At 38.1% G+C, this 26275-nt stretch overlaps 1 protein-coding gene across 50 annotated transcripts in view; it reads right to left on the reverse strand.

Annotated features, from left to right (window-relative positions):
• Positions 1-32: 32 nt before the first annotated feature.
• Positions 33-26275, reverse strand: part of IKZF1 (IKAROS family zinc finger 1) — a 104498-nt gene continuing 78255 nt past the window's right edge. For 12 of the 50 annotated variants that reach the window (XM_023921829.2, XM_086894881.1, XM_086895572.1 and 9 more), the window contains 7 exons: positions 22984-23037; positions 20857-20916; positions 18536-18796; positions 12529-12696; positions 10482-10607; positions 6032-6166; positions 33-1845 (listed from right to left, as the gene is read on the reverse strand). In XM_023921829.2, coding sequence (XP_023777597.1) covers positions 1142-1845; positions 6032-6166; positions 10482-10607; positions 12529-12696; positions 18536-18796; positions 20857-20916; positions 22984-23037 — 1508 coding nt within the window. In that variant the 3' untranslated portion in view covers positions 33-1141. The remainder of the gene's footprint in view (positions 1846-6031; positions 6167-10481; positions 10608-12528; positions 12697-18535; positions 18797-20856; positions 20917-22983; positions 23038-26275) is intronic. The other 38 variants (XM_023921838.2, XM_086895910.1, XM_086895773.1 and 35 more) reach the window with 8 other exon arrangements.

Below are 26275 nucleotides of genomic sequence, written 5' to 3' on the forward strand. Positions count from 1 at the left end.
CAAATTCCAGGAGAAAAGAAGACAGCTGAAAATTTTGACTGGCTCGTTTAATTAATCTCAGTGTTTTAAAAATAATCAAGTGCAACACTTATGAATAGAGACACAAAATTTACAAGAGGACATCTTCTGTGCAAGCAAAATGGGATTTTTTTTTTTATATCTAAGAGAGGGACATTTGGATATTTCCCAGAAAATTTAAAAAGATGAAAAATGTGCTTTAGAAGACTCTCCACACATATACCTATCTACTTTCTCAACTGTACATCATACTTTCCTAAATAACTAAAACTTTAATGAAAAATTAAATACATTGTAACTTTTATATGCAGAGAAAGGAGGAGTTGCTTAACAAAAACTGGGGGTTTATTGTATAGGAAGAGAAAATATTTACTCAAAAAGAGCCAACAATACTCTTTTTCTATACATTAAATGCAATTCATACTTCACAGAGTATATTACAAAGGTGTTTCTTCTATCTTTTGCATTCTTTTTTGTTTGCCTAGTGACACAAACAAGGCATGTTGTGATGTAAATACCAGTAGCACCCTTCCAGGTGGAAATGTTCTACTTCTTACCACCAAAGCAACTCACAACCTTCTGGCTGGGGGTGTTCCCATCCCACCCCAGCTGTCCATGAAGTTATCTGAGATGGGTCCCTCCATCTTTCGTTGAGTTCAATCTTCTCAAACGAGTCAAATAATACCAGAAGTCAAAAAAACACACACCTGGTAGAAGAGCCCTATGCTCAGGGTGTTAAGAGAGAAAGCCTGGCCACTGCTGCCTGTTGTGTCCTCGTTGTGTAGAGCATCCTGCGTGTGGTTAAGAGTTCTGGCAAGGGGGGCTTGCAAGAAGCATCAGTTCAGAGAAAGGCTTTCAGCAATGTGACTACAAAAGCTCCTAATTACATTACTAAAGGTTTTTGGTGATCAAACATTTTCAGTAAAAACTCATTTTAGAAAACTGAGTAGCAATGCATGCTACCAAAATGAAATCCCTGTTCTTGTGGGAGAACATTGCTGAACTTCTGATTCTCTTGTGATTTTTACTGTCCAGCTGACTTTTGCTTTATTTCTGTCATGGCTCATGCAGCTCCAGTAATGCAGCTGTTGAGGCTCAATGTGTGTGTGTTGAGGCCAGTGTCTTAACCCATGTGGAAACGGTGCTCCCCTCGAGTTATGTGGGAAGAGAATTCATACCTGTCCTGGCTGTGGTAGCCACACATGTTGCATTCAAAAGGATCACGGAACCCATGGCATCCCATATGGATTGTATACATCACATGATCCAAGAAAAGGACTCGACAGTGTTCACACTTGTAAACCCTTACTTGCTCCCCATTGCTGCTGATCACTTTGAAGGCATCCTGGGAATTGTCACTACCTGCTCTCAAGACATCGTATTGCCTGTTTTCTTCTTTTATAGAGATGCCATTTCTTGCATGAGCACCTATGTGGTTTGTCAGGTAGATCAATCCACTGCGCTCCTCATTATTGCTCTCTGTATCTGTTGAGTCTTGGCAGCTGTTGCTGGGAGAGACATCTCGTTCAGAGGAGACAGACTTGGCTTTGGAAAGCAGCAACAAGTTTTCCACCGTGCTGTCCTGAGGGAGGTTGGAGCGAATCTGATTGTCCCCGAGAGGTTTGTGGAGCTGATACATGGGGCTGATGACAGGCACCACCTCAGAGCCGCTTGGTGGTGTCTGGACAAGGGGACGCAGGGACTCTGCCCCCAGGTAACTGATGGCATTGTTGATGGCCTGGTCAATCACGTGCGTCTGCATGAGCTCATTCTCCTTCTCGTAGTTGATGCTGGCATCATATGGAAGATCGGGCAAACATTTGTCACCTGCAGTGAAAAACAGTGAGGAGTTAGAGGGCTGATTTCTACACGGTTAAGGAAATTAACATAATGGATCAATAAAACAGGGAAGAAGAGAGTTGACTGAATCCACCTCTGAGATCCACCTAAGGTATTCACAGTTCTCTAATACAGCTGCTCAAAAAACTGGTCTGTTGGTGGTCTTTTTTAGCATGCAAAATAATTTGAAGGCTTTGGAAAAGCAAATGCATGAAAGAAATACTGGAAATAATTATGCAGGGACTCATGGGAGCTACAGATCTAGTGCTTTGTCATGTCTTTCTCCTTTCTCACTGACGTCTCTCATCTGCCTCCTACAATGAGCAGAGGCACTGCCTTTGTGGCTGGTGAAGCTGGTGTGCCCACGCAGCCACAGCAAGCTTGGCCTGATGCTTCAGAGCATGAAGCATATTATCAATATTTTTACCTAAGGTATAAGGATAAGTCCATAATACCTATTAGTCCATTCTTAGACTGGAAATTGTATGGTTTAGTTTCAGACCTTCAGTTTCTTAGGAATAACCTACATCAGCAGTGTGGTCACATACATGTCATTTGGAGAAGAATCAACAAAAAATTTATTTTATGTATTGCCACCATCCCTACACACCTACCATAAGCCATGTTAGACATTACCAGAAGCTACCCATGTTCCTAAATATTTTGTGTCAAAAAGTTATTGTGTACAGGAGTAACCAAGAATCCTGGAAAAAATTTAAGTGCATTTGTAGTTGGAGCATAGTTTTCAAGGTAGAAAGCCCTATCTAGAGCAAGATTACTTGTTACTGGTAACTTTGGGATCTGATGGGATGCCAAAAGTAAGGGGTAAGTCTGTTTGGTTTTTTTTTTTTATTTTTTTTTTAAATCAGACAACACTAATGTGTATTTAGCTGGATAACCCAGTAATGAAAGCTGAGTTTCACTACAATTTCTCCCCCCGTTACTGAACAGATAGGAAAACATAGAAGGGAAAACTTAGGAGTGGAAATGTACAGATGCTGATTTTATGAACATGAGCAGTCTTCTCTAACAGTGTAAACCATCAAAGTTATTACCAGGCCCTTAATGAATTCATGCAAATGTGAAGAGGTAAAATATTTTCACAGGCTCCTATGATCTACCAATAACATATTGTTAATAGTCTGGATGGATTTTCTAGCTCTTCAGATCTGGGGAAACACTAAAAGCCACAAACATCTGTGTGAAGTGCTATCACGATTTCCTGATCAACATGAAATTTACTGGTATGTCTTAGAAAGTCCTAATTTGTCAAAAGAAATGCTAACAGAAGCATGGAAATTTTATCAGAAGATCTGCACATTATTTTATCAACAATTTTCCACACAGTTTCTACTGAGATTGACCATTCAAAGTCAGTGAAGAGACCTTTCAGCATGGCACTTTTGCAATGATGGGGGCTAAAGTGTAGGAAGTCCTGTGGTCTACATTGCCCACAAGATATGGCTTCATACCATTTCCATGCTCTGAAAGCAGAGAAAGAAATACCCTGAGCATTGCATAAGTATCTATAGCTGCTATGCTACACAAGCTTCCAGTTTCTCTTGTTTTCTTTCCCAATCATTTTGCCAATTTGGGCTAGATTATTTTTTATTCCTGATTCATCCTTTATAATGTTATACTTTTCAGGCAGAGTCGCCTAAGATTCAAAGTAGGCATTGCAAAAGATTCTTGAATTAAATACAGAAAAACTCTCTTAACGTGAATGTATACACTTTATTCAAGGAGGAAAAATTAAGTCAAAATCATTCATATTCCATGGGCATTGCACACCACTGAAAAATTTAACTGATCTTCATTATAAACAAAATTTTGGGCATCCAAAAAGCATGATTTTAACATCTGTTTTTTGGGTAGTATTTGCTTTATGTAGCATAACTAGTTGGTAGTTGTGCTGGGAGGATCAAGTGTTCGTAAGAAAAATTTGTTTCCAAGCAAAGTGTCTGAAACAGACACAAAGGTAGGGTAGACAGGTACTATTTCTATATCTGGGCAATGCAGTAATACTTGCACTCATTAAAAATAATAGCTCATTTCTGTGGTTATTAGAGCATAAGTAAATTAAACTGCTAATGGTTTGACGCACTTCAAGGTTTGCACTGCTCAGGGTTCTGCATGAGGTATTTAAACAGTAAAAATGCACTCAGAGCATGTGGGCATCTTTTCTCTTAGTATTTTTTAATCCCTCTTTTGGCTGCCTATTCTTCATTATAGCCATATGTCAACCTTTCATGAAGTTCTCACTCTCTGGTCTGGATGGCCCAGTTCTTTTGGGTTTGGGAACTATTCCAGTTTGGAATACAGAGAGAATTTTACAGTATAACTGGCTGAATTTGTTGAACAATCTCATTTTTGTAAGGTAATTAATTTTTAGTGAATTTGGTTAAAATTAATTCAATTTATTCTTGAGAAAACTAGTAAAGCAGATAACACTCCTTCCCTTATGTGAAGGGTGACATTTGCTCCTTCTCTCTGGAATTCAGCACAGCACTGGGATGACATGATAATCTCCAGGAGTAATAAACATGTACCCAAAAGCTCTCCTCACCAGCTAGCCAACCTTGTGTTAATCAGGAATTTTTCTATTGTATGAAGAAGCAGATGAGGTTTGGAAAGGATTTGGGAGCATTTTCTTGTTAGAAAATTTTCCTTTTGAAGGACAGCAAATTTCCACAAATATCTGCTGTCAATAGGTTGTCTTCCTACACTTCACCCTGAAAAACTGACAGGAAACTCTGCCCTCCTAAAACTCATAGTTAAACTGGCTTTCTTTACAGTTTCTCAGGGTAAACAGAGGAAAAGAGAACTAAACAGCCAGCCCACACTCAAGGACACATTGCATAGTACCTTTAAATTTTAGCACTTCTGGTCTTCCTGGAGCTTTCACAGCATTGGTACCTTGCCTAATGCAGTTACTAGAGTGTCTAAGTCTTTGCCTTACATATATATTATAGTTGATATATATTTGGTATCTATCTCTACCACAACTTCTGCTCTTTAATAAGCATAAGCATTTCTTATCCTTGACGATGTCTTAGGATTTTTGTCTTAGGACTTGAATAAAGCCTTGGAATTTAATTTAAAACATTTTGTTGCACCTCCCGACATAGCTGAAACTCCCTTTCCCTTGTCTAAGAAATACTAATTTTTCTTTCACTTTTTCCTTGTTCAAGAAAGTATATTTGCATTTTCTGTCACATAAACTGTTCTCTTTTTTTTTTGCCTTGACTTTTGACTGAAGACCTTCTTAATATGCATTTTGTTTCAGAAAATTTAATCTGACTGTCTCCTAGAGAATAGTATTTTAAAAAATATACAGTGAATTAAAAAAAAACCTAACTAGATATGAGTATATGCTATTCTCTGATCTCCCATCTTTTTAGTTATTGAAGAATGACCTTACATACCTGACAAAATATTGTCTGTGGATCTCACAAAACTGATGTAATCCCTACTTAGACAGGCCTACTAAACAGAACAATACATGTAGCCTTCATTTTTATAGGCTTAATGTCAAATTTGTCATTATTAAGACAAGAACTGCCATGTGCAAATGGGCATGAAGTTTTTGCATCGTTCATAGAATGTACACAAAGGTCCTTTCATTTAGGTACTGTTTTCAGACGTATTAGTGTTAGTATTAACATATTAACATATTAATTTAGGCTGTAAAAATAAACAGATTTTACCAACAGGAAGAAGATTACCCAGTCTATGCTCAACTATTCACAAATGCTTTCAGAAACACCAATATGCCCAGATCTGAATGTCATTCAAGAATTGAATAAAATAACTCTGAAGGTGTGGTCCAATGCTATCCCAACAGGAAACTTCTATACCTATCTTCAGGTTCTTAGGGCAACTTCAAGAATCTGTTCAGATTTGTAATTATCTGGCCCGTAAGCTTTTAAAAAGGCAGGAAAAAGACGTAGAATTCATCTCCAGATGTGAAAAATTAAACATGCAGAAATTTATGCTGGAGATGCTTAGGTTGTTTTTTTTTTCCCAACACATCTCTGTATCTGCTTCTATAGAGATACGTATTGTTAATTTAGCAAAACAAGTAAAATTATAAAGCAAAAGTAAAAATGCTGTGATCTTTTAGGGGGCTTTGTTTTATTTTATTTTTAAGAGACAGCGAATGTTTAACTCTTACCAACAAATTTCTGAGGCATAGAGCTCTTACGTTTGGCGACGTTACTTGCTAGTCTATCCAGTACGAGGGCTCTTTCTGACCCTATCTTGCACAGGTCTTCAGCCATTTCACACTGGTTACTTTCGTCTTTTATGACTGAAATCAAATGACATCAGAACGGTTAGGCAGGTTCCATTTTAATGGAACTGTTGTCTTAGGTTATTGTATGTCAGTCAATGTCTTTTAGCTCCCAAGCAGCTGGACAAAGGAGCTCAGCATATGAGACACAGGACAATTCTGACTCTCAGTAACAAATTCCCTCATGCTGATTAATCTATGTACATGCTCATGTTTTCCTCATTTAGGACACAAAAGTGAGAGGCAAGGTTTCTGCCTGAATGTCACATAATCACTCCACCCTTGTTCTACAGTGACTCGGCATTTCTGTGAATAAATTAGGTCCTAACTTTATCACAGACACAAATGAAGTTCATCTTTCCACTCTACCACTGAAATCCCCCGCAATGTCCTTCCACGCCTCTCCCAGTGAGACCCCCGTATGATAGTTGCTTCCTCAGCAGGAAAAATGGATAAACTTCTCAACTCCAGCAGTGGAAGCTACACCAATCCTTGTCTCCAGCCCCTTTTATCCTATAGCAAATATTTCAATACCTCCTTGATGGTATTTTAGACTTTAACAATTTTAATTTATAAAATCACACCTTCAGTGGAACACTGCTTTCCAATAACCAAACACGTTTCCCAACCTCCCACTGCTGCTGAGACTGTAGAATTAGAGGCTTAACTGTGAGGCTTTAGAAAAAGGAGGCTATCTCACTTTCAGTATATTTTACTTCAGTACTTTCCTGCAGAAACAAAAGGGATGTATGAAAATGCACTGTCAAACAATGACTGTGAAAAATGTATGGAAAGGTATTTCTGACTTCTAGCATCTAATGGGAAGGTGAATGCACTGAGATCACAGCACAACTGTTTTGCTGGTGGGGTTTGGAGGCTTTTTTGTTTGTTTGTCAAGGGAGAAAAAGGAGTTTACTTTTATCTGCTAATAAGATATGGACATTTTTCCTGAACTTTTCAGTTGCTATTGAAGATGCAAAAGATGATTTTTATACTTTGATTATTTGAGCTGTTTCAATTAAGTGATCCCTTCTGCTACATTTTTCCTTCTGTGCCTGCTGAGTATTTATTTTATCACTGGATTTATTGGTTCACAGGGCCCATTACTCTGGTACCTGGGTGTTTCTCAATAGCTGAGAGCACATCATTGCAATCCAGTGTTATTCTAACAATATACCCCTGCCATAAAAGGATGATTGTGAAAATTTTGTTGTCCCTGACATACATGAAATCAGTTCTGGTGGATAACTGTGAGGAGCAGGTGAAGTGTCCTATTCAGCAATGCCCTGCAACCAAACTGAGTACACAACTGGTTCCTGAGTCCCTGCTGCAGCATCACATACTACAGTGACAGTGATAATGACAATGAAAATGCCAGTGCCAATGACAGTTACAGGGAGTTTCATGGAATTTTGTTCCAGTCCCATAAGACACTAAAGATTGTGACCAATGCAGGCAATGAGAAGAATTTAGTCATGAAGGTGCAGAAGAGTAAAAGGTGTTTATGGTACATAGCCACCATTGAACAAGCACACACCAGCATCTCATGCTGAGCAAGGCTTCCAGGTACCACCTCAGGAAGAGACTTAGAGAGAATGTTTTAAAGCAAACATTCAACAGGGACACAAAAGACTAAGCATTTAGTTAAAAGTTGCAATGATCAGGAAATATCTGATTAGGATATAGTGGCGTTCCTCTTCTAATTGGTTCAAGAGAGGGTAAGTCATGTATTCAACAGTCAAACTTTCAAACTTCTAAAACTATTATTAAAAAGGGGGCAAATTGAATCATGTACTAATCCCCAGCACTTGCAACTGAAACCCTCTGAAATTTTCTACCAAATTAATAACTATTTCTTTATAATTTGGTGTCTATGAACTGAAAAAAATAATTTTATCTTTTCAAACAAAAATTCCCAGTGACTGAAAAACTGTAATTGAACCTTTCAAAACTTCATAAACTACTTCTCCTGCTGTTTTATTTAAGCCTGGTAAGACTTCAGCACACTTCCAGTCAACTCAAATGCAAAACTCTGCTAATATCTCTAAGAGAAGAATTTGACATGGACAGTGAGATTATAGTCCTCTAAAATAAATATTTTGCCATTAAATTTGTCAAGTTCCAATTTTGTGCTATATTTTCCTCTCTTAAAGAGAGAAAACACAAGTTAAAATTTCTTGTTCCTCTTACTCCCTTTTACTCTCTCTTATTTAAGGTCTTCCTCAATTACATTTGTTAGATTTAGAAGCTGAGGGAAAGCTTCTACAAGTTTAGGTTCTCCCTACTGATATTTTTCTATGTATACTGCATGAAGTATTTTAAAAATGCTGTAAAAAGCAATCTTGCTGTGGCAGAATGTCAAATCAGATGCTCTAGCAGATACTTTTGTACCAACTTTTTTTGAGGCTGGGGAAAAAGGGGTCAGAATATGGCTCTAACAGATTCACATCACACCTTGAAATAGTTTAAGAACAGTAGTATTATAATTACTAGCTTTTCTAGAGACATAGAATACAGTAAAATTCACAGGACATCCACTCATTCTCAACTGTTTTTTCTACATTTTCATCATGCAAAATACTAGGAAAAATGCAAGAAAGTTTCATTTTTTAGAACAGTATAGCATTGACTTGTTAACTGAGGACTAAATTTCTTTAAGCATGAAGTCTTTGGCTGAATATGAGATTAAAACTCTTTAGTTAATTTAATTTTTTTTTCTAATTTTCAAAAGCAGTCCTATTATGTCAAATATGGAATATACAAGAATACAAGAAGAATATACAAGAAGAAATACATACATTTTAACGTATATACAAGAAATTATTATTTCAAAGCATTAATTAATTCCTCAAGTTTTTATCCCACTGAGTTATTAGATATTTAGTTGTAACTAGTACAAGCTCTCTTGTCAGAATTTGATATAAACAAGGGTCAGTCTCTAAAACTGTTTAATTTCGCATTAAAGTTTATGATTCCTGACATCAGTTTCATCTTATTAAGAGTTTCATAGTAGTTCAGCCACTCATTCACACAGATTTTCAAATTCAGTGTGCAGGCACTTAAATTGATGTGCCAGACATTGAAGACTGAAATCCCAAACCAGAATATTTGCTTCTAAATCCTGTTACCTCTTTGAGAAATAATTATTGCTGCTTTCTGTATATTATTACATTGAGGTTTTCTATTCATATATTCTGCAGCCCCTAAATAAAATTAGAAGGGATACTGATCTAACATGCTGTCTGCAGAAGCATCTCAGTTGTATTCACTGCTATCATTATGTGCATATACTTTACATTATTTGATAGCTTGTAAAAACATATTCAGGTTCTGTACAGATATAAAATATTAAATGAAGCATCATTGCAAAGAGGGCAGAGAGAACTTTCCATTTTGTCATTTGACAAACTAAGTAACATATAAATGACAGGATTAAAAAGATATGTAGGAAATGGAACTTACTGGCTGGGTTTAAACTCCACCAGAGAAGCTGGATCTTCTCCATCTTAAACTGCACATGCAAGAGGACTTTGCATGGCTAATCACTGTGATCAGTCCTTACAGATCATCTGGATCTTTGTTAAAAAATATAATCCAAGCTCCAATATCTGCTTCCTCTCTTTCTGAGCATAGTTTTTTGATATTCTCCCAGAAATGGGCTTTACCTTCATTATTACACCAGTCTCAACACAGGTCCTTACCTCCCCCCAATTTTCTTTCAAAAGGAAGCTTGGGAAGAAGGTTGTCAACAAATTATTAGCCATTCTGGCTAATTTGTCTCAAGTCGAACTGCCTAAATTAAGTATCTCTGGCTTTATGTCCTCTTGCTTGGCAGAATAAAATCAAAGCCTGATAGCTCATCCTTGTTAGATGAGTTGATCCCAGTGGTCAAGTGAGCCCTTTAAGCCGTGCTTAAAGGGAAGGGGAGGAGATGTGCAGTGTAGATTATTCAGCCCTATCTAGAACACTGGAATTAGGTCTTGATTAAAAATACATCCACAAGTGTATTGCAATTTAGGCCTCCAAGAGAAGGTGGTGAGGTGATGTAACCATATTGTCTTGAGATGACAAAATGATGTTTTCCAAGCCTTGCAAGTGTTTTGCTACATGTTTGAATTGTGCTTTGGCTTTTTATTGGAGCTAAACAAAGTGAAAAAACAGTCAAATGTTTATCAAATAAAGAGTAAATCCAGACACAGTACCATACATACGGGGGATGTGCCTGACTCTCCAATGCAAAAGTTGCCACAAATGGTACTATCGATTCTTCTGTCCTCCTTTCTCTGCATTTATAACAGGACAGCAGTATTCCCCAAATGGACGCTTTTATTACCTGGATAGATGCTGCTTGAGAGATTCATGGTTTGAAGGTAGTTATGACAACGTTCTTTATGTTCTTCCAAAGAGCTCCGCTGTTTGTAACTGCGACCACAGTATCCACACTTATGGGGTTTGCCAACTGGAGAAAACACAATTTATTATGAGATTCAGATGAGACATTCAACAGCATATTAGCAATGGTAAGGACAAGAGATAAAAAGTCCACCCCAAAAATAAATACATGCTGTGGTGAAGGAAGATTTCATCAGTTTAAAAATCTAAGTGAAAAACAACTAATGGAAAATTGTTTGCATATCTTTACATCAAAGGGCTAATTCTATGGGTGCTGCAAACTGATTTTAGATGATTCAGATCAGATAAAGACTGTGACATTAAATCTTTAAAAACTGCATCTACACATGTTAGAAACTGAGACACCTTTAAAGGTCTGGGAGGAGTTTCTTTAGTGTCCAGTCGCACAGAGACTGCCAGTGGATGAATTGGTGGTGCAGGTAGAGACTTGCTTGTTTGGAGGTCAGTTCTGGTGTAGACAGAACCAGAACAACAGATAAACTCTTTTAAGAAGATCTTAGATTTTGGATGTTTTCTGCTTCTGGAAATTCAAGATAAATGGCATGATAATTTATTTTCTGTATTACACCAATCCAGATCTAGCTAGTTCTAGGAATTTTTCACCAAAAATACTGTTCTGTGTACTTCTGGACTTTAATTTTCTGTCTTAACACAATAGGGCTGTAATTTTATATGTGATTTCACAATTTTACATAGTTACACAGTTTAATTTCTGAATTTTATTTATGGATTCTTAGGTGAAAATCAGATTCAGACATACAACTTCTTTTATAATATATTGGTGTCAATTTGCCAATTTCAGGAAATAATCATTATCTATAGTTTAAGCATTGTCTCTTTAACTACGGAATTATCAGTGTTTGCCAGGAGCATCTAGGTGAGATTTTATATATATATATATATGAAAAGCTATGTTTCAAATTGTGCATTCATGAAAATCAATAATAACAAGGGACAGGGAGGAAAAATACTATATGTGTCCTCCTCAATCAGGCTGGGAAAAAAAAGGAGAAATGGAAATTATAGAAATGGAAATTATTTTGGAAATCTGGGATCAAGTCTAAGGATCTTATTATTCAATACGTGTGCTAGAGAAGAATTTCCCTAATTTTTTGGAGCACAAAAAAATCACTTTGAGAGCTCCCCTTCTGCTACCCAGAAACCAAACTCAACTTTCACAGTAACATTACCAGTGTCAATTCCAGAAATGTGTATTGGAGGTCTCCCATCCAAATAACATTTTGCATTTGCAGCTTGGGAAACTAGATGAGAGGGCACTCTGCTTTTAAAGGCACTTTAAATGTGCTAAATTGGTTTTACTTCACAGAAGGTATGTGACTGTGGCTTCTGTCAATGAGAGGTTCATGGTAATGGGGGAAGTGCATCTATTCAAAAATATTTATTCATGTCTCCCTATCACTGTTGAGAGAGACATGGAAAAACTCCAGAGTCCTCTTTTGTGGAATTATTAACTTTCTTTCTCCCACCCTCTACCTTCTCCCCACTCTCTCTTTCAAAGTAGTTGTAATAACAATGTGCAACAAACAACTCCTGCTAAATGCTGTAAGCAGTGTTCATTCCTTAGGCTGAAGATGAATACAAGACTGTGTTTCAACTTTATGTTATCCCTAACCTTAAAACATTTATCAACTTAAGTCATTTTTGTACTTCTATGAAATGGATTATTCACATGAGGCTTGTAAGATGAATCTCTAATATAGAAACTTTGAATCAGCCAAGAAGTATGGTAAAAATCCCAGTTCTTCTGGTGAAGGGCTGTGGGTGTGACATATGTTTAGTAATTTCTTTGTTGATAACACGCTGTGGCCAGCTCACAGCTTGGTTAACCCCAAGATGGGGATATTCAGATCCTCAGTGTGAGAAGAGCTCTCAGGACAGTGGCCACCCCCATCTCCTCAGTGGGTATGGTGATAAGCAGCCCTGGTTATTCCCAAATCTTCACTTACCTGAGTGAGTCCTCAGGTGTCCCGTGAGGGCATCCCTGCGGCGGCAAGCATAGTTACACAGGTGACACTTGAAGGGCTTTTCACCTGAGTGCAGCTTTATGTGGCGCAGAAGGTTGCCCTTCTGCGTAAAGGAAGCTCCACACTGATTGCACTGGAAAGGGCGTTCTCCTATGGGAAGAAGGAGAAAATATGTGAGAACAAAAAAATCTTATGTGGTAACAAGAGAAAGATTTCAGGGAGAAAGTTGTTTTCTCACTGCTGCTCTGTGACTTCCACCGGCTGCAAGTTTGATATAACATGAGGCTTTCAGACTAAACCTGCCAGTTTCTTAATGCTTCACTGGCTGGGTCAATTTGATCTGAAAATCTAATTTTTTTTTTCTAAATCAGAATGGCACATCACAATGCAAATTCAAACTCATTTAAATAAAGTGACTGCAACATTTTGTGTTGAAGAGCCACTCTTCCTGATCAGCAGTTTTGGAATAAACCAATATCCAATTTTGCATGTTGTGGCATTTGGTGGGGTTTTAATGTGGCTTTTTTCAAAGGGTCTTTAAAATATGCCACTGAAGCAGCAAAATAAAAAGGAAACTCATTAAAAATGCATTTCAGGATCACAAGTTCATTTCAGCGTTACATTCTTATATTTAAATGAAAGGCACTTCATTATAACAGTTATAATAACTTCTTTTCATTTACATTTTCCCTGTATTTTCCCTTTCAATTTCTTCTCCATTACCTGTCTGTCCCTAAGCAGCCAAATCAGGAAAGAAGCAGAGAAAAGAGAGAAAGGTAGAGAGTAAAATCACAGAAGTTAAGACAGTGCAAAGGAAGCTCTGTACTTCCATACCTAAGTTCAACACTTCTCTAGGTAAGGTATGAACATAGGAGCTGCACAAACAGTCTCTGATGGTTTGGACAGATGTGGAAAAACTTGAAGAGACACAGCCTTGATTTGTCTAAACTGGTGCCTATTATCAAGGAAGTGGATCAAAGCCTTTGCAATTATCAATTAATATGGCTGTTGTTTGCTTTTTAGTGTTGTTTAAAATCAATATGATATTTTATTAGTTTGGGGTTTTTTGTTTTCTTTCTTGTTTTTGGGTTTGTTTTTTTTTTTAATTTCAGATGCATGAGTTCTTTTCTGAAATCAGTGGGAAATAAAATACATTTCCAGTTGTACCAGATAGGAATAAAAGAAAAATTACACATAAGAGCTTTCTATCAGCAAGAACTGCTTTTGCATGCTCTCAACTAAGTCAAACTAGTCTTTAAAACACATTTGCTGAACTTTGTTTCTCTTAGGCATCATCCTGTTGTAGTAATTATAATGCATCAACATTAGAGACATCCCAAAAATTACTTGTTCTTAGTTTTGATTTTTTTTGTGTGTAGAAATAACACTGTGTTTAAGATTTCAGCGCTAAAGTTAAAATACTAAAATAAAAAAAATTAAATTATTTCTTCTCTCTCATTTAAATATCATGTATCATTTTGCACACCTAGGATAAACTTTTATGTCCATATATGTCCATATACGTGCAGCATAATAATTTTTGACATCTGGGTAATGCAGCAGAACAGCTGAAGATCAATTAGAGAGCAGCACTGTCCCAACCCAAAAATATGAAAACTCTGCCTTCAGGGCTGGCATTCATCAAACAGCAAAATTAATCCCCTTTATGGCAAGACATTTTCATTGGTCACTTTTAAGCAGAGCAGCATAGTGCCTATCAAGGTAAATGAGCTCACTTTGTCCATCAAGTATCTCTGTTTATCTAAACTATTCCCACATCTGGTTCAGCTGGGATGGCATGCAAAAATGCCAGGATAAGCCTGATAGGACTTTGCAATGTACTTAAGCCATGCATGGTATAATTAGGGAGAAAAGAAAACAGGCGTCTCTGTACTTCTTAATCTTTGGGGCAGTTACTTAGTGCAGAAAGTTTTTTACAGAAATGGACTGAAATAGTAAGTAGAAGAAGTCAGCTCAGCAAGGGGGACACATTCAGGAGAAATAGTTAATTCTTACAAAGCAGCTTTTCTAGCATTCATTCCTGTTATTTTGACACAGAGGACCATAAGAAGACAAAACAAGAACCATAAAAGTACTCCAGGAATGAAATGCAAAGCGAAGTAAGAATGAACTGTATCTCTAGCCTACAGCTCTCCCAAGTACAGGGTGGAGCCTTTCACTAGGTGGAAAAGACAGAAGGAGCATTTCAAATGAGACTGCTGCACACCAAATACTTCACAGAACTTAGACTGGGATCAGATGTAAGGAAGCCTGAACTCATGTTGCTGTAGAAGGGAAACTGACGCTGAAGCTATGTGTAGCTTGGCTGGCCCTTAGCTGACCATGCTGCAACTACTGGGGTGAGGAATGCCTCCTTTATGAGCCCAGCAGAACTCCCAGACCTGCCAGGACACTGACAGTCACTGATGGAAGGTTACTGGGTGTGGTGATACCTCCAAAAATGTGGATGGAACTGGATGGAAAGAAAAAATATATAATTACTCTTTTTCTAAACAGTGTCTCATCATCTCCAGGTCTGAATACTACGTACCTGTCCTGGGCACATAGTCATGACCAAATATAGGCCCAGGAACAAAAACTGCAATGGAACCCTGAATTCAATCAGCAATTATCACCATTGCAGTGATTTGCAAGCCTTAGTAGGAGCTTGGGCCCTGGATTACTTATTCAGTGAAGAATACTTATAATCTTAATTAAAATACTTCTAATTTCTTAAGCAATGATAAGATCACCTAATGCTTAGAGACCTGCAGAGCTCTCTAAGTAAATCCGAGGCATTCAGAACCAAGTAACAAGATGTGAGTGAACTAACTGGTAACTTAACTTTTATATACACCTATGCACACACATACACAGATAGCCATGTATATGCAAATATATGCAGAGTGAGCAAGAGAAGCCTGAATATAGCCTGAGGTTTCAGCATCAGGGAGCAGGAGTTTCTTTCTCCTTTCAAGATCTCCTTTTTCTTAAACACCAAACAAGTCAGTGGCAAGCTGGAGAAAATGAACTGAAAGGGAAGTGAGAAGAGTTGGGCATCTATGAGTTGGGATTTGCTCTGAAGATACAAGCAACAGGCAAGGTGCTAGGAAGCAGTCAGTGCTGTACAGCTGCCTGCAGACAGGAGAGGGCAGAAATATCAGTGCTGCTCTGCATATCAGCACTTGAGAGGTGTATTCATTAAAAGCAATTATGTCTTTTATCAGGTCAGGCAGTCATTTTATTTTGGCATTTAGTGTGCTAGAGTTTTGTTCACTTATCAGATATTTATTTAAGAAAACCTCACTGCATATGCAGGTTTTACATGAATTAGCAGCAAAGTAATTCATTTATGAGGCTTATTCCTTCACTAGGCATGTATTGAAATGGGCTTCGGCATAGTAAGTTAAATGTCTGTAACAGTATATCCCATTTTGACTTTAATTTTCACAGCACAGCTGAAAGGAAAAGCAGTCACCACTGTTTCCCCATTACATCCCCTTATTTTAAACTACCAGCTCTGAATTACCACTCCTTTGCCAGCCCCTGAAAAACCACCTGAGCTCATTCAAAGAGGCTGCTCAGGATTGGAGCTGAGGATGAGGTAGGTGGGAAAGCAAAGGCATTCTTTCCATGGAAGGACCCAGGGATAAAACTTCACACCTTTTAGCTTTATTAAGTATAAAGGAAGGGGATCTCCTGAGCAAAGTGCCCCTTGTGAGGTGCTTCCACTGTAGGCTTGAACTACATTCCCTTATTAAAGAGAGGGTCTAGTTGGGAAGGGAAGAGCTCTGCAAAGGGTGGAGAAATCTTCAAATGACAATCCTTGTGTGTAGCACCCAAAGCACCCTTGGCAGGCAAATGGGTCTCTCTGCCAGGCAAGAAGTTCAGGGAGCTGAAGGTCTGTGCTAGGGAAATGTCCCGGCACTGAGTGAGGTGGCCCCTGGGGATATTGTCACAGGGACCAGGCAGCCCAGTTCACCCTCAAAGACAGCAGGCTGGGTACCAAGGAGTGTAGGAAAAACAAAGGCAGCTGTGCCCACCCCCTCCCTAAAGTCAGGTATGTCCTCACATACACAGGTCATTCAGCCTGGGTGCAAACACTGCCATGGACCCTTAGGAACCTGAAACAGCTCCTCTGATCCAGCAACAGTGGGGGCTTTTTAACAAAAGAGCAGTCTGCTTAAACAAGCACCAAGACTTCTACCTCTAAATACATTGCAAGTTGCAACGTATTGTTTCAACCACTACAGCCTCCTCTTCAGCCCGAGGCTCTGTTTAAAACGCCTCACATAGAAGTCATTTTACATTTTAATTTTATAGAAAAGAAAGAAAAAGGAGGGGAGGGAAGGAAGGAGACTCGAGGAGGGAAGAGGAAAGGAAAGGAAAGGAAAGGAAAGGAAAGGAAAGGAAAGGAAAGGAAAGGAAAGGAAAGGAAAGGAAAGGAAAGGAAAGGAAAGGAAAGGAAAGGAAAGGAAAGGAAAGGAAAGGAAAGGAAAGGAAAGGAAAGGAAAGGAAAGGAAAGGAAAGGAAAGGAAAGGAAAGGAAAGGAAAGGAAAGGAAAGGAAAGGAAAGGAAAGGAAAGGAAAGGAAAGGAAAGGAAAGGAAAGGAAAGGAAAGGAAAGGAAAGGAAAGGAAAGGAAAGGAAAGGAAAGGAAAGGAAAGGAAAGGAAAGGAAAGGAAAGGGAAAGGATCAACAAGCACTTTGTTATATCTAGGAGGTAGGCTACAGCATCTCTTCTGAGTACTAGTTGTGGCTTTTCCAATAATTATCTGCTCTTCCCTGACAGAGGGATTTATTACATACAATTGAAGAGTACTTTGAAGCAGGCAATGTAACAGCATTGCTTCTGAGCATGGCTAATCTATGTTACACTAGTAGATCGAAGGCTTACATAGCTTGAACAGACACAGTTACTGTGACAGACAGTAACACTGAAGGCAATGTAATACACTCAGGGGCTTTTCGTGAATACTCTCCATTTAACTCTGAAAGCATTTTGTTAATCTCATTACTTAGTAATTCTGGGAAAGTTATTTAAGAAAGACTTTAAGGAAGAAAGTATCTACGTGTTTATCTGTGACTATTTCAGCCTAATGTAACTGTAAGACATTCTTACCTTAAAAATATTTTAAAATTGCCTCTCATTGGAATATTCATGTAAAAATGCCAAATCCCCAATTTATTTTCAAAGCAACTTCTGTGAAACAACAGTACAGTTTAGTTCTTCTCTTTTATCCATGAATGACATTTAAGTTTAGATTGGAAGCCTAACTTTTAGACATCAGGCAAGGTGAGACTCACTCTTTACTTTTTCATTTGTTTCAGCCTCTTCATTTGTGGCCCTCTTTGAGACTAATCAGAATTAGAAAATTGAGGCAAGAATATTCACAACACTTTACAATGAAAAGTCATCCCTATGGAACACAAAAATTTACATGTCTCTTTTAGTGTTCCGTTCAGTGCACATTTGACCCATGACAATACCTGTTTTTACTTCGTGAAACACTGGACATGAAATATAAGTGTTTTTTGACTAAATCTGTCAATACAGTTCTCTTAATATGTATTTTTCCAATCACTATTATAATCACTGATCCATAATGAGCTTTGCTGTTTTGTTGGAAACATTACAACTGGGTTAATTTCAGAGTTAGCTACTAATGGGTTTTTCCTCAGCAGTTCTTAAAAATTTCTTAGAAATTAAACAAGACTTGTTTAATTTTCTTTTAAATTTGATTTTTAATTTTTTTTTTCTTTCAAACCAAACAAACAGCATAATTTCTAGCCCAATAGATGGACTTCCATGAATAAGTCTCAATTCTGGTGAAGGCCAAAAGAATGTACCAAAATAACTGATTTCCAAAGGCTCATCAATGCTACATTACCTTACAAGAGGCAACACGTGCATGATACAGAAAATAAGTCTTAGTTACTAATATTTGGCCATTTCTTGTCAACTACAGGAAAAACTATGGCAGGCCTTACCAGTGTGGCTTCGTTTGTGAACCATGAGCACATTGGGACCGATGCAAATTATCCCACAGATATCACATTTTAGCTTTCCATTAGGAAGTCGAATGCCTCCAACTCCTGACAAAGCTTTGCTGCCTGAGCCATTGTGTGAGCCATTCATTTTCTCTCCTGCGGCATCAAGCATTCGTAAATCCTCTGCACATTCTTCCCCATTCAATTCACAGGCACGCCCATTCTCTTCATCACTCTGAGTTTCTATTTTAATATTACCGGCTGAAAGAAACAATACAGGATGCCACTCAGTTTGGTTACAGAACAAATAATGTGTCAAAGAAACAATCACATGAAAGGAGTTCACTTCTAAAACAGCAGGCATAAAATCACTAAATAACAAATGCTATGACCTCAACTATAATTCTATGGGCAATGTGGGGAGTTTGTAACATGTGGAGCAATGAACAGTGAATATCAGTAAAACAAATACAAGGCACCCAGAGACCTGGGAACCCAAACAATATTACAAATCTGATTCTAGGTCTCTGCGATTTTTTGCATTTCTGGCTTTCTGACAATCAGGTTAATTGGAATGAAAGTTAAAATGAATCCACTTCATAGGGATTTGCCCAAAACAATTGTAAAAGTAAGTAACTCAACTCAATGGATAAAAATGAACAGGAAATGCAACATTCTCCACTTGGCAGGAAGACTCTGAGGGCTATACTGAATCCAAATTTTTGGTTTGCAGTTCTATGGGGTAAGCAACAACAATGGGAAAGCAGAGTACAAACACTGATAAAGAAAGCAGGGTAGGGAAGGATGGAAGGAAGAATTTAAGGATATTTAAAGAGTGACAGTTGTGTTTCTGGAACAACAGGATTAGGATTGCTGAGTAATAGAAGACAATAACTAGAGTCAGAAGCTATGATTAAAAACCATTCAAACAAAAAAGGTGTCTGGGAAAACTGTTATTACTTTTTTGGATAAATCCTTTTCATTTTAATCCCATAGGTGACAAGTGCTTGCAGTAAGAATAATTTAGGTGTAAATTTGCCATAGCCTTACAACATGTGATGACATAAATGCTAGTAAATTTGATCTGCTATGAACAGAGGAAACTTTAACATTAAGGAAAAAGGATCAAGATTCAGGCAAGTTCATGCCAGTATTCATTCCTCTTCTCTCCACAGAATTGTATGATGTTTTATGTAGAAAAAAAATAATCCTGGCTGTTATTTCTCTCTTTTCTAATCCAGTGATTTTGGTGAAAAAATACTTCTTCATTAGGCTGAAAAACATCATTTTGTTGGCCAAAATCTCTCTTTCTATACAGTAAAAATCCCTCTACCTTCATTCCACCCCACCCAAAAGGAAGAAAGAATTTACTTCAGTGGGTAGCTAAGAATATGAGGGAGCTGTTTCATTCAATAAAGTCCAGGTCTTTTCCTTCTGTGGAGCATTTTCATGGCAATCTCATTCAAAAGTGATGCTGTAGCAAAGTGAGAACAATGAGCTATGGACAATAATTACCTCAAGAGATTGAAAGACCTTCAAAATACCCCTTTGAAATGGAGAGGATTGACAAGCTCTTCTCTGATACATCCTGCAACCTCACAGGTGTCCCAGGAGGACTGCATGGATGTAACTGATGAGAGTATCTGACTCAAAATCCTACTGGGAAACAGAAGCCTAAAGGTGTTCACATTTATGAATACTGCCTGATGGGACACCGCTTAAAAAGTCTACCAATCTAGGTATTTTAATGATTTTTCAAATATTGCACTTTCAATAGAAATCATATGTAAAACAGAGTAAGTGCATAACATAAAAGCAGTTTTCCTTTAAATTGTATGTTCTAAAAAGGGGAATAATTTAGTGATAGACAAAAACAAAATCAATGGCCAAACAATGACTTAAAAAGACAGTATGACTGGTTAAACAGAAGTGATTCTGTAAATTTAATGGGCTACAACTTCATATTGCTGTTTTCACCATGGCAAATGGAAGCAATAGAAGTATTTGGCTTGAGTATATGACAAGATTTTCCACAATTTACATCTAATTTTTTTCCTTTCAGTTATAAGAATAATAAATATATATTTATACCAAAAGATTATAGGCTCCTTGCCTGCCAGGGATTTGGAGAAGGCGGCTTTTGAAGCAAATTTTCTGTTAAGTTAAAACAAAGTACATATGAACAAAACAAAAAGCTCAGACTACTTAAGTGCACACAGACAAACATACATTATTCAGAAATTAAATGACACAAACAAAAATCATAGAAGTAGGAACTAGATGGAAATGCTCTGTAGTGAACTGAGTTTCAGTATACTTACTGGAAAAAGATTTGGGAATTATTGCATGAAAGTCCCTAAAGCCTTCCGCCCCGTATGCAGCTGCAATAAAGAAGGCAAACAGGATGCTGGTTTGTGGTACTGCTAGCAGAAATGTAAAAGAAGATGGCACTATTGCTATAAGATAAATACCTAGGAGAAAGACAAAACTATCATCACAGAAGCAACATAAGCAGTTTAGGACAAAGGAGGAACAGGAAAAGGACAGCTGGCAGGGGAATCCTGACTTGTCAAGAACAATTCCCATTTGTGAAAATGCCCTTTTCTTCCAAAGCAGCCAACAAGTTTTATCATGTTATCTAGAAGCATAATGTGCTCTGGGGTGTTCCCTTTGCTTGAGCATTAATTCCTGCTGAAGTCAAGAGGAACTCTTGTAAATGGGTCTCAAAAGGATCAATGCAGGCTCCTACAGTGCAGCTTCTTCAGAATTTATTTTTTGTCAATATGCACTCTGTCTGTGACAGAGATCTCTTCTTTACACATCCTTGTTTCTAGTCTCTCCAGTTATAAAAAGTGAAATTGTGTTGTTTTATTCTCACGCCTGCTGGTCTTATGCAACGGAAGAAGAGGAAGCTCAGGTTTACATACATATGTATTTATTATTGTGTACATTGGCATATTTTTGGTTTGTAACTCTAAGGCTTGTCCTCACAATGTATTTACAAAAAGCAGTTGTACAAATATATTATGCCCTGCATATTATGAGTAGTCACATACAAATTACCAGGCCATTGGGCATGCTGATACAGGCAATGCTGGAGTTCATTACTTGACATAAGCACTGACAGAGGTATTGATCCAGCCAATAGTCACTAAAGCTCTCCACAGCTATGTCCTGGACTGCTGCAGCTGTACTGCTCATTGAATAGCCCCATGAAGACCCGGCTGAGTGTCCCGGATGTGCATTCATTCAGCAGTGCAGCTCGTGACAGAGGCTCAGTTCACATGCAGAGTTCACTTTGCCAGTGAGAGCTGATGGACATTGAGGGCACCTAACTCACCCTGGGTCCTCACAGAAATTTTATAGGTCTAATGAACGAAAAAAAATCTCTCCCTGTTCAAACTTAATACTTCTTGCAAATCTGTCTGCAATACAAGAACTAGTGGAAAGAGCCCCACTGATGCAGGAGACACAACAGGAGAGGGAAATCATTCAGCAGAAATGCTAAGGATTTTTATTAACTCTGAATAATAGGGATGGCAGGGTACACTTTCCCACCCTGTCCACCCCCCCCCAACCCCCCCCCCCCCCCCCCCCCGGAGATTATACTGGAAATAAAAACCATCAGTGTTTTCTACCTTTGCGAGAGTGATTCTTGCCCATCCCTTTTTATAGTGGAGAAATCACTTATGGAGCAACAACAATGTGAAAAATACCTGTAAACCATATTTTTCATGTGCACTGATTAAGAATATTCTCAGACTTTATACTGATTTCTGGAACTGTTACCTGATACAGTTTTTGTAGAAATTATTTCTACATACACACATAGCTATATACACACATACAGACATTAATTAGCTTTAAAATTACTCATGGTAATAATTTCTCATTGGGTCTTCTAACACCATTAAAAATTTACTCACTGATTAATTTACTTCAGTTTGGTTGGAGGTGACTTTAAAAGGCCCTTTTTTCTATTGAAGGGGTACAGAGTTCTTTGATGTCACTGAATTGACAGCTTTTCCCCACTCCTTTTTTACCTTTCCAGAGTGTGGAAAAATTACCCAAAAGCAGGGCACTGTCTGGGTCCCTTGTGCTCTCTTCTATATACTGGGAATTTCACTCTGGATTTTCTGAAGAGCATTTTAAATTAATGTTAAAACATCTGTTCAGTATTCTATGGCTAAAGGTGATTTATGTAAGTCACAGAAAAAATTAATTGATATGTCAAAGGGGAGAGAGGTAATGATATAATTTATCACTGAAGAGCAGTGTTGCTGGCTCTGTATCAGACTTGGGCTGGAGCAGTCAGGAAAGCATAATGGTACAAGAACAAACAGCGTCACACTTCCCTGAAAAAAGCTGAGCAACATGGAGATGGAAGGGAGGCATTTTGCAATGAGTGAAAGAGTTGATAGTAAGCAGAAAGGAGAAACCAAACAGACCTTCTGGGAAGCTGGACGTAGAGGGTGGCTTTCGAAGGACAGAGAAATAGGCAGCTGGAAAAAAGATGCATGGGAACAGTTAGTAATTTGTTTTCAATCTACTGCCAATTTACCTTCTCTTTTAGCTATGGGACTCCCTCCCAGCTGCAAAATCCTGTGAGACTTTAGCAATGCCATCGTTCTAAGTACCTGGCCCATAATTCTGTTTGGAAGGGGAAATTCACCTTTCAAGTAATATTGTTCTCCAGTGAGACTGTTTAAGAAGTAAAAAGCATAAGACCTGGCTATCAAATGTGCTTAAAGAGTAACAGAAAAATCACTCTGAAGCTTCTGAGACATTTAAACAACAGAGTTCCCTTATTCCGTTTGATTTTTAATGGTATTTAACTTTTTATCCCAGTAAGTACTAAACTGTATCTTGTGGCATGTATCTATCTTTAAGAACTTATCCTTCAGACTTTCTTTGAAAATAACCCAGATAATTTGGTTTTGTGTCATGCAATGTCTTGTCTGTACTTTGTAGCCATGAGCAGAGAAAGGTCTCTTGAAGTTGCTGCAAATAGTTCAGGTGCATTTAGTTTTTTGTTTTCATGGCTCACCTGTTCTTCCAAGACAAGTCAGAAGTATTTTGTTGATATTAGTTGATGCTTAAATGGTAGCTTTAAAATCTAGGACTTCTCATGAAGACATCATAACTATTCAACCAGCAATTATACCTGATTGATTTGAACAGTACCTTATCACTCTAACGGTGAGGAAAAAAAACAACTTTCACACCAACCTTTCTAACAAATGATAGAAAATGTTGCTAAAAAGGCAGAATAAGATGAAGAAATCCCACTTATCAGGCCAAAATAAATCACCTCAGCATGCCAACATGTCAATAAATGCAGACAGGATCTCTTCTTCTTTACATAGGTACTCAGAAAACAGAATATTGTCAGCAATCCTACCTATTATTTCTGTTTCAAGATATTTTCTGATACAAGACATTTTCTGATACAGCCATTCTGTTTTGCAACAGCATATGAAAATTTTAGCACTTGGCTTTATGCACTGAAATCCTTCCCCCTTTCCTTTTTGCATCATGGTCATTTACTGTGGTGTAAGCTCTGTTCTTACCCTACAAGAGCACTGCAGGTGGAGGATGCCATTTTCAGAAACGAAAGTTGTTTTTCTACAGAATATTTAAGGAGACATTATTCACCAGCCAGACTTGACAATAAACAATGAAGGCCAATTCTTTAACTTAAATTATGTTTCCATTAATATTATCTTTCCCTTATGAGCTCTGAAGCAAGAAGAATTGTGTGGGTGTGAAAAATGACAACAAAAGGTCTGGGAAGAAGAACCATAATGCCATGTCTTGTGCTCTTCCTCAGTATAATTCAGATGATACAACAGAACACAGACGGGACTGATCAAACTAACTGTTTATTTAGCTACAGAAAAAGCAGATGTGCCCAAGTGCTCTTAAAAATTACTTTTCTTCTCCCTCCTTTCTACATATAGCACTGCATTGGCCAGTTAATCAAGCATTGTGGTATCTCTTTGTGTAAAATGCTGAAAGTTAGAGGGCATTTTCAAAGGGAAACAGAAAAAAAAAATTGTAAGGATGAACAGCAGCAGGAACAGCTGGGACACACCTGCAGGTAGAGAAGCTGGTGCTGACGGATAAGGAGATCCTCTCTGCAGGGTCCACGCTGCTTCCTTTGACTCCAAGTGCCAATCAGCCCTTGGCAGCCAATTTCTTCTCTACTCTAATTCTGGCTTTCAATCAAATGGATATTATTCCAGAAACACAGGCATCCACAGATAAGCTATCTCCCACGGGACAACTGGTGTGAGGAGCTCCACCCATGCCATCACCCATAGCTGCTACTTCTCCCTGCTGCTGTCTGGGGGAGGTGCTCAGCCCATGTGCCAGCGCCAGCACCCGTCAGTATGCACAGCCTGTGGAGGAAGGAGCAGGGAACTGTGCTTCACTGCATTGCAAAGCACATCAACATGTTTTTCTAGGGGCTGCAGAGAAATCAAACTGTAAGGAATCAAACAAGTGAACAAAACAACTAACAAAGTATGTCCTCTCTAGGTAAAAAAAGTGGCTGTTGGTCCATTGTGCATTCTCCCAGTAGCCACCTGTTAGTTACCTACAGGGATTTTCTGAAGGACCAGCAAATATGCATTGGTTAAAGACAGATTCAAATAATGCCCTCAAATATACACTTGAAGATATGAGCCTTTTACATAACTTCCTAAATTTCTTTTCAGTAGGAAATGATCTGTAACCAAACCAAAGGGGCTGGTCTAGTTCATATTTCTTGTCTTTGTTGTGACACTTGCTGATACATTTTGTACTAGATTCAAGATGATTTTCCAAAGGACAGTTAACTATCTGGCTCTTTGATGTTCATCATCTGAGGTACAAGTAAAACTAAATTTTAAAGGCAAGAGAAAGAGCACTGTCAGGAAATGCCATACTAAACCTCTTTCCCAAGTTCTATGTGTATGTGTAATCTATGCTTCCTATATTGGAAATGCTCTGCTTCTTTTACTGGCTGCATGATGAAGCAGCAAAAGGAACTGCTGCAGGTTTGCTGGTAACAGACTTTATTGACCCTTCTCTGCTTTGAGAAGTAAGCTGGGAACACTTTCAAACTGAAGAGAAAGATTTGCTTACAAATTATAGTAAAAACAACACTTTTCATCTGTAAATTTTTTGTCTTTTCTGCTTTCACCAGATTTTTTTAACATGGGCATTAAAGGATGAGGGAGTAGTAAAAGGACCCTTAGCAGGAAATCTTTAAAAAGCAATGTAACCTTAAGTAACAATGCACAACAGTGAGGTGAACCATACTTGAAAACATCCTCAGGTCACACAGGTGTGTCTGTGAATACACATGCTTATGTGCCAAAACTGGAACCTCTGAAGTGGCATTCTCCAAAGTCTACAGGCACAATCATTGTGGCTTATGCTCTTCCCCACACAGCAACAGTTATCCAAGAATAGCAAAGCCTCAGACATATGATATCCTAACATTTATAAGGCATTCCCCACAAAGCATGCTTTAGTGAAAGTCATGGGTGCTAATCAATCCTCAACTAATGAAACAAAATTCTAACTAAAGGCAGTCACACATGGCAGCTGGGAGAACATGAAGGGAGTATCCACCTTCAAAGATTAGTGTTTTGGAGAAGAGGAATGCCTATATCCAAGATTCAACAGGCAGACCAGAAGCTCCACAAAAATGGAAGAGACAGCTAGGCTCTTCTATGAAGCCATGCTGCCAAT

Source organism: Cyanistes caeruleus, chromosome 1 (genome assembly GCF_971803275.1).
Source record: "Cyanistes caeruleus chromosome 1, bCyaCae1.hap1.1, whole genome shotgun sequence".
Taxonomy (NCBI): Eukaryota; Metazoa; Chordata; class Aves; order Passeriformes; family Paridae; genus Cyanistes; species Cyanistes caeruleus.